Source organism: Varanus komodoensis, unplaced genomic scaffold (assembly GCF_004798865.1).
Source record: "Varanus komodoensis strain SLA01 unplaced genomic scaffold, ASM479886v1 scaffold4, whole genome shotgun sequence".
NCBI lineage: Eukaryota > Metazoa > Chordata > Lepidosauria > Squamata > Varanidae > Varanus > Varanus komodoensis.
In genome coordinates, this window is record NW_025335941.1 from 11,065,103 (window position 1) to 11,074,744 (window position 9,642).

Sequence of the window (9,642 nt, forward strand, 5' to 3'; positions counted from 1 at the left end):
TACACTAACATCGGATACAATCCATCACCTACATCCATGTATATGTTCATTAAGAGAAGCAAATCCTGTAATAGTCCACTCACCTGACATACATTTAAGTATACAAAAGACTGCAATTTTCTTAAAATATATATAAAGCATATATTCTCAGGGAAAGTATAAAATTGCATTTTGATGTTATACAGTGTTAGATTGCCCATACATAATGTTCATACTGCTTCATTCACTCAGTTGCACTTTTAGTATACCCAATCTTAGATATCCTGAGAAAGTTAGGTTAAGATCAAGCAGACACAAATGTTTACTACAGAATTCCATGAAAGGATGGCACGAGTGATGTGTCTGTATTTCCTCTCCTCTAAATGCATAGGAATGTATTTATGGAAAGATTATTGTGGTGCACATAACAGTAGGAACCCTATGCCATGCCTTGACAGCAGTTCAGTAGCCAAGGGCATTGGGTTTATTAATTCCTGCAAATGTAAATTTAGTAAATTGGATAGCTAAAATAAAAGGTAAAATCAACAATGACAGAAGCTATTGCAATTCTCTGGGCAGCAGTGAATTATATTGGAGACAAAACTTTTATTGAAGGGGTTTTGTTATAAGAACCAAAGTTTTCATGGCTTTCAGAACTATTGTGAATACTGGTCTGTTCTCTTAAAATGTCCAAGTATACTAATAAACTGAATGCAGTATTGAGTCCAGTCAAGAAATTATTTCTTGTTCTTTCCTTTCTCTGAGGGCCAGTGCAGAAATTTCTAAAATACACTATCGATTAAATAGCAGTTCAACATGCTAAAGCAGAGGTGCCTTCAGACAACAACCTGTACACCCAGGCCAACTTCCAGCATTTACCTCACCCTGGGGACCCTCAGGACTCCCAGTTGCAAACCTCATGCTTGCTGCGTCACATGCTGTGTGTGTACCTCAAAAAACCAAGTCTTTCCCATGAGAGGCTGGACCATACTCAGAATAATCGCCAATGCACATGGACCTCCGACGGTCACAATTCCCCAGATTCAGGCTAGCCGTTTCCAATGTCCATTTGCACTGCCTTATTCAGGACATGTTATGGAATATTTATGGACATTTAATCGTAACCTTCCTAATCTTAACCTTCCTATATAAATTTAATAATAACCTTCCTATCTAATCGTAACCCTCCTGTCATTTTCCATTGCTTCTTTCATCTTTTCCCAGCTCTTATAAAATCCAGCAGAACTATCAGGTTTCTTTCCAAATATAAAATGTTGGCCTTATTTTCTGCTTTGTGGTCTCCTCTCTGCGCTCCACACTGTCCTGTGCATGTTGTCAGTTGCCCTCAGACAAAGCAGACTTAGAAGTGAACACAGTTTTTAAAAAGGAAAGGTGACTTACAGCACTCTAGCGATCTGCCAACTTTTCGTGATACAGATGTTGAATTTGCCACCAAAACAGAACGATTTTTATTTTTAAGCAGAACATGCAGTAAGCCTGGATCAGACTCTGTTGCAACAAAGGAAAACAAGGCATAAGAAAGGAGGACAGACCTAAAGTAAAAGCACAGATCGAAGTATTTCTAGAACTTGGCTCTCTGAAAGTGAGTACACGGAGCAGGGCTTTTTCTGTGATGGTGCTTACTCCTTTGCATTTGTTCCTTAAAGGAACTGTTGGCTTTACCCTTCAAAGGACATTCTCTGCTCTTCCATGTGAGAATTAATGCATGAAATATAGAAATGATTTTACAGTAACATTGCCCTGCCTCTGGGTCTTTTGTCTCTTCTTTTGAAAGTTGCTTTCCCTCACATCCTCCCAAGAACTTTATGGACAATGGGATGTTTATTTATAGGTTCATTTTTAAACTGTACTGCACTTTTAAATTACAAAATGCCTGTGTTCTTGTTTCTTTTTATTTATCTTTAAGTTGATTTTAATGTGAAACTCTTCAAAGGCCTGAAGGGCAGAATACAACTGAAAACATGCTCGCTGTTTCTCCTACACTTCAGACTTTTGATTGATAGGTTACATGGACCTTTACAAGCCCCTTGGTTTTGACATAATATAAAGCATAGATACATATCTCAAGACTATTTCATGCAGCCAGAAGCACTCAAGAAGAAAGTGTTGAGTGTGGCCATGCACAACCAATTTACATACATGCAATTGCATGCATGTGATTACATGTTACATGTATGTAATTACATGCATGCATGTACATGGAACTCGCTCCATTATGTGCAGAAAGTTTATTTTTTACATGAAGCAACTCTCGGTGGGCTGGAAAATGCCTCTTCTTCTGGGCCATCCCAATTTTAATATATCCCACAGAGATCCCTAAAGTTCTAACTTAGAATCTGTATTAATAAATGTCTAATTAAGTCCTCTAAAAATCTAACAGCAATTACATTAGAAATAACAACCTTGTACAACTATATCAATAACTTCGTATACTCGCATCACGATATCCTTCAACAAAGAGGTGAGGTTTGCTAGTGAAACCAGTTGCTCCAGCCCAATCATGACCTGAGAAGCTACTGTCTCTGCATAGGTTTTTGCCTGAGTAGTCTTGATATGGTACACTGAGACATTTAAAGACCATAATGCTCCGGTAATCTGCAAAAAGGGAAAGTCTATGTTTATTCATTGCATGCAAGTGAAGTTATACAGGTATTCTTTTGATGTTAAACACAATGAAAGAGCTTAAGTACTGATTCAAAATAATTTAATAATTTAAAATTATGAGGTTGGCCTCAAATTCCCCCTCATATGAGGTATTCTTTGCATGTACCTTGCTATGCATTAAGTCCCAATTCACACACTTATCAAACAGGTCTACTGGCAGCTTAGAGGGGGGATCAGCTGTCCCGGAACCACATATGTGAAGCCCATGAGGGAGTTTGTTTGAACTGCCCTATTGAGACTCTGGAATCTTCACAGCCAGAATTATAACATACCACAGTATAATTCTGGATTTTGCACACTGCTCTGAAAATTCTCCAAAATCAGCTCTTAATGAAGCTAAGTCAAACCCATAGAATTACCCCACACTTGATCAAGTTTGTGGTAGTCATAATTGCCAGGGGGAAAAACTTATCACCAAATAAATGAAGGGAAAAAGAGGTCACAGTCTGCATCAAATTTGCATGTGCGTATTTAAATAGAAAGGTACAGGATTTAAAAGAATCTCTATAAATAGAAACACAACACATCTCACCATAGTGGGGAAAGTGATGACCAGGAAACCTATGTTGCTGCCAGGTAACCTGCTGCTGGGTCCCCCTGCACTCCTTTCTCACAGTGCATTTTCATTAAATCAGGCTTAGACTGGGCAGCGCATCAAAAAAGAACTATCCTCGGACAGCCTTTCAAAGAGAGGACTACCCATGGAAAGGAGAACAGATGGCTTCCCAAAGTAAAATTTATTTAAGTAGGGTCATATGTAGAAACATAACAGTGTGTGTGTGTGTGTGTGTGTGTGTGTGTGTGTGTGCGCGTGAGAGAGAGAGAGAGAGAGAGAGAGAGAGAGAGAGAGAGAGAGAGAGAGAATTTATATAAATGTGTATATCCCTTTTATGCGTTTTTACAAGAAAGAGGATTTGGCTGAAAAGAAGCATGTGCATGTACACTTTTTTGAGGGTCACAGAGAATATATGAGTTCATGAAAGAGAACGGGCAAAGGTGCATTTTCTAGCTAATAGGACCTTGGCCAGTAGGTGGTAGTCAGAGAACTTATTTAGGCTCCGTCACAGCATTGCATACGGTTCTCAGAAGTTTGTGATTGTATTTATTCATACCATAGAATGCAAAAGTCGTGAATGATTCAGAAGCCTTGGATCCAGTCTGCTTAATTCATGAAAATCCATTTTCACCAGGACTGACACGTTATACCAATATTTTGTCACTCTTTGCTCTAGAATTGAAGAGAGAGAAAAATAAAAAGAATGTCTCTGTAGCCTGATGATGGAATTAATGAAAAGATGCCGAATTGTCTCAGTGGTTACGGTTGGCATGTGTGGTCACAAGAGCCTCATTTCCCAGAAGGCCATTTGGTGAGACTAAAAGAAAAGTAACCTCCCCATGTGCATTGGTGGGCTGTGAGCTCCAGAACACAATTCCATTCGTCTGAACCCAGGCAGAGCTAATGCTAGAGGGCAGGCTTCTGCTTTGCAGCATGCCAGTTTCCCAATCAAACAATGGTAATTTAGAAAAAAACTTAAGAAATTAAATATGAAACAGGAAGGGCTGGGAGCCTGATGGATGCTAAGGGAGGTGCCAACAGCCACATTAGTGCTTCCAGGCACCATATCTCAGGCCTATTCAGATGCTTCATAACCAAACATTCTGCTTCTGTCTTCCAGGGTTCTAGCTAATGACTGTATTGCGATAATTTTATTTATTCATTCATTTTAAAATGTTTGTATACCATCTTATATTTTTTAATCTCAAGACATTGTACAAAAGAATTAAAATATTAGAAGCAGTTGAACAGAACTTTATTTAAAATACCACAGATAATATAGATATGTTAAAACTAACATTCAAAAAACTGGATAAATAAATTGGTTTTGGCCTGTCAATGGATTGAGTAGTCAGCACCAGGCGAACTCTCTGAGGAATGTATTCCACAATTGGTGTGTTACTGCTGAAAATGTGCTTCTCCTAGTAACAGCCCTTCTCACTCCTTCAAGGAGGGCTCTTGGAGAAGGACCTCTGCTGATGTTCTTAAGGTCCAGGCAGAAGTATACGGAAGGAGACATTCCATTAGACGTCTAGGTCCTAAACCACTGAGGCCTTTCTAGGTTATTGTTAAACTGGGTCTTTCAACTGGTAATTAACAAATACTGGGCTCATATAAAGTTAAATTTAATCTTATTAATATTGAATACAGTTTGATATCTTTAAAAAAAATACTAAGCTAACTGTTCTTCTGCACCAATTCTTTCTCACACTCCACCTGTGTCCCCCAGGGACCCCTCACCACAAAAAAATCCAACCACAGACCGCTAGAACACTGAGACCAAAAACAGGTTTGCATGATACCATAGCCCACTGTGTTATTTAAGCTATGGTGGGTCATGGCATCCATGGGTTGCCGTTCAAAGCCCCCACTGTGGCTTGTCATGACATGCACTGGGCCTGGAAAATTTTTAGCCATTCAAACAAACCACCCTTGCTGGATTCAAATGGCTTGAGAAGCTTCACCCAGCAAAAGTAATTACATGAATCTATCCAGCACAAAACAAGCACATTCATGATGGTTTGTGTCTTATTAACCATGCTCATATTGTACAAATTGTCCCAGACTCTGGTCAGTACTATACCTTCTGGTACAGGATCTGCACAACCCATTCCTTTGGTTGTCTCACAGCATTTTTTATGTTCTGGACAATCTATATCCAATGCACATGAAATATCTGATACTTCCACTTCCTTTGCTGGACAGGCACCAAGTCTGGAGGCAAACTCTCTGGATCTGTTAAGGGCTACAGAGCAAAACATGAACAGCACAATTGCATCGTCTGGCCAGAATATGCTTGAGGGTTTAAATACACCCAGTGACATTTCTCAGACTCCTTCCTCTTCTTTATTGACTAGTCTTCCACACACACCATACTCTCAGATGTCTTTGAATATTCCCTAAAGTTCAGATCTGTCTTTCTATGGAATATGGGGAAGGGAATTGCTGCTGAAGAAACACAAGCTTAACGCTCTCTAGGGAGCATGGAACTCATCACTGGGTACTTGTTATGCTCGCCATTCCTTGTCTGCATTAAATCTATTTTAGTCAATAGCAGCAACATCCTTCTGTAATAGCAATCTCCTACTCTTTCAGAAAATAGAAACAGGTGATAGGTAGAAGAGCGAGGCAACCACAATGAACTGTGGGCACCAAATAAGAAATGCTCCTTAGCACCACCACAAAATGGCTACTTGGAAGGCATAACAAAGGACAAGTGTCCTGCATGTAGATCTCAGACAATTCTCAATGTCTGGCTTGATCAGGAGTCAGGCAACACAATAAAATTATTCCATTTCTAAAACTCAGTCTTCACTTTCCAGCCAAACAGATGGAAAGAGGAAAGCCAGACAGCAGATGGAAAGGAAAGCTGGTCATATCTTAACATTATAGATCAGAGAACAAGACATTATGATTTTCTAAGCAGCAAGGTATGAATGCCAGGCTCACCCATTATGCTTACTCAAGAAGACAGATGATTAAGCATAGAAATATTTGCCTTCATTCCATGAGTGATTGTTCCAGCATGTAAAATGATATCTAAGCCAGGCATTGTTGTTATTTTTAAGGATTGACAGTATTAGCATAATTAATATTAATTCCTAATAACTAAGAGTATGTTTTTAATAGATCAAATGCTTAGCTATTTTTCCAATGGATTAATAAACTATCAAGATAAGTGGTGTGTAAGCTAGAAATAAAGAAGTATCAGAAGGACCTAGAAACACTAGCAACAACAAAGAAACATTTTTCAAATAGTAATGTAGATAAACTTTGATTCATACAAGATAAATGGACTTTTAAAAATATTTGAATGAAATAAATGAATAAAAATGATCTTGAGGTTGCCCATGCAGGTTACTAAAAGAACAGATGTTGATTTGCAATATTCATATTTTTAAAAATTTGTTACCGCAGTATCTTTTTTATGGACCTGTTATAGAAGGAATCTGATATTGAGCTGAACTGACTTTTGTATTCAAAGTAGCTGTTTCTTTTCCAAAGAATTACGTAAACATTTTAACAAATCCAGATATGATCTGAAAAACCAGTGCAAGCCACTGGGGTGTGTAACAATGCTGGCTTACAGCCATAGTCACCATTAATGTGGAATGTCAGGGGTCATCATATTTACATCAGCCAAAATATAGAGACAGGCTTCCAACATATCCCTGTCAAAGTCCATCAAGCTATAATTAGTATAAAAGCAACTTCCAGAATGAGGTCATCTGTTCAAAGATAGAAAGCAGTCAATGGGTTCCTTTAGTTAATAGAATTCCCCCTGATGGGACTACATGGGTGGCAAAAATGTGCACAGTTTTTCTGCATAAGACAGAATAAACTAATTCAATGAGAACGGAATGACAAAGAGTTTGTATCAGTCACTGTGGCAGTGCTTTTGCTTTCAAATATTTAAAGATTTATTACTGCACTGTGATTTATTTTATAACTGTTAAATCTGTAAACTGCTCTGAAAATTTTCAGAGTTATAGAGTGGGAGTGTTGTTGTAAATAAGCAAAGTAGCTAAGAGATGTAGAGAGGTAAAGAATGTTCATTAAGTCTCATATTTCTGAATCAGCCAAGCCAAAAGAGGATCATTAAGGGCTGGTGCACCATTTATGAGGCTGAGTGTATTGCTTGACCAGAGCTCATCTTCTAGTGACCACCTGCAATGTTATCCCAAGAAACACATCTGTCAAATGGATTTGCACTGCCAATCACAGTTCTGATTCAGTGAGTGTCAACTCTGTTCTCTCACATTTTCACTGAGTCGTTGAGTAGAATTGGTAGTAGCAGCAGGACCTGAAATGAGGCACTGTGCAAAGCTCAAAGGAAATGAATGGCTTAACATCTAAATAAAGCAATAAAGCACATGTTCTTTCTTCAGACAATGATGGTGTGTTGGTGGAAGGCACACAGTAGAATTGGCCAAAGAGCAAACCCGTCTGCCACATAAAATGTGAATTTGCTCTTGTTCTGCCATCCATGCAGAAGTAAGAGCTTCCACTGGGTAAAGATGGAAGAAATGGTATCATGGGAAAACCCACATTGAAGAGCCCACCAATTTCTCAGCTCAAATCACTTAGGACCCAAGGAAAGCTATTTTGACTCACATGAGGGGGAATACGAACATACTGACATATGTGGAATATTGTTAATTCATTCCACTAGCTGGCAATCCCTTCTTTTCATAATTTATTCAAGACTCTGTCTAGACAGTACATCACCATTCACAGAAGCTGGTGACTCAGGATCTGGGACTAGTGAGCAAACCAAAGCATGGAAGTGATGTTCTTAAGAATCATCCTGAACAAGAGGTGGGTGAAAAACCAGGTGGGGTCACATTTAAATCTGAACTTAGCAAACATGCACTTTCTGAACATACATGCAAACTGGAATGCAGCTACAAATCAACAGTCACACATTTTTTACGGTTGTGGTTCAGTCTGCAAATCTAAGAATGTGAATAAAAATGCATACATTGGAGGCAGGGCAAATATGCACAAAATGCATCACTGGAAAGGGGTATACAAATATACATTAAATTGGAGAAAATGCTTGAAAAGGTACACACAAAATGCCCATATTTTGAGAAATGTGCAATTTCATGCAGGCATTAACCCAGATATTGTCCATGTCTGGATTTAATGTTGCTGAATATAATGATTATCCCATTCAGAATATGAATTTGGCAGGGCTGAAACAGTTGGCTATATTATGAATCACCTAGTATTTTTCACAAAAATTCTTTTGCAGCTGGAGAAAATATTGTACATGTATAGTCAGCATTCTAGAGACCATGGTTTTTGGTGTACATGCACCAGGACTACAATACCCACCCCATAACATACATAAACTGCTGTGAGAACTTGGCCCAAGCACAGTGATACAAAGGGCGACTTGTGTATATGAGCACATTCTCTTTGCAGGTTATGCATAAGATGATGGTGGAGCAAAAGTGTTAAACATGTCTTTAAAAGCCTACATGCCCAACTTGTATGTGAACTAGTCTCCAGCCAGAAGTACAAATATTCTAATACTGAAGTTCTACAGATCACAACCTTAGTATACTCTTTCCATTAGTTCTTGAATACTTACGTAAGGTACAATAAAGACCCACTTGTTCATATCCGTTACAGCAATCTGTTATATTCACAGTCTCCGGGACCATAACAGGGTGGTACTCTTCTTTATAATAGGTTTTGGTACAAACACTCCATGGGATCCATCCGCCACATGGGATCTGCTTCTCATATGATCTCTGATAGGCAACCATTTTGTTCACATGCCTGATGACACTCTGATTGCATAAATGATAGCCCAGCAAGGAGAGACCTTTCTCTAGAAAGAGAGAATGGCATCTTTCAGATCAAAACTTATCCCCAAAAGTATCCACCCACCAGCGTACTTGAGAACAACTGCAGATGGGCAAAGACTATTCCATTAAATGTGATGGCACCATTTTCTACACTGATCCTACACTATTTAAGGCTTTAAATAGAAACCAATGCCTTGAATTGCACTCTAAAAGGAATTTGCAAGCACTATAGGTCTCTCAGGGCAGGCGTAATATGGTCCTAATGCAAATATCCTCTTTTATTCTCTTTGTTCTTTTTCTTTTTCTTGATGAACTATATGTACAGATTGACAGACCAGGCAAAATCCCACTTAACATTACACAGGGATTGCAATTTCAGACCAATCTGGGAGAAAACACAGGAAGAAAGAAAATCTAGAAAACTACCAGATAGTACTGAGCGAAGCATGAAAAATGTCTAGTCACTATGGTGCGGTTGGTCAAAGGTATTTTGCTGGCTTGAAGCAGAGGGGCGAATGACAGCTCCTCCTGCCATGAGTCCTTTTTTAACAGAATTCAGTCCTCTGTTTGAAGGGTTGCTAAAGGGCCACTCTGATATGGAGG

The 9,642-nt window shown here is 38.8% G+C and overlaps 1 protein-coding gene across 1 annotated transcript in view; it reads right to left on the reverse strand.

The window, feature by feature from the left end:
• Window positions 1-8,997, reverse strand: part of UMODL1 (uromodulin like 1) — a 41,373-nt gene extending 32,376 nt beyond the window's left edge. Inside the window, exons 1-5 of the mRNA XM_044441739.1 lie at window positions 8,820-8,997; window positions 5,304-5,465; window positions 3,777-3,892; window positions 2,403-2,595; window positions 1,381-1,488 (exon numbers count right to left, since the gene is read on the reverse strand). Coding sequence (XP_044297674.1) covers window positions 1,381-1,488; window positions 2,403-2,595; window positions 3,777-3,892; window positions 5,304-5,465; window positions 8,820-8,997 — 757 coding nt within the window. The remainder of the gene's footprint in view (window positions 1-1,380; window positions 1,489-2,402; window positions 2,596-3,776; window positions 3,893-5,303; window positions 5,466-8,819) is intronic.
• Between the last annotated feature and the right edge of the window lie 645 nt (window positions 8,998-9,642).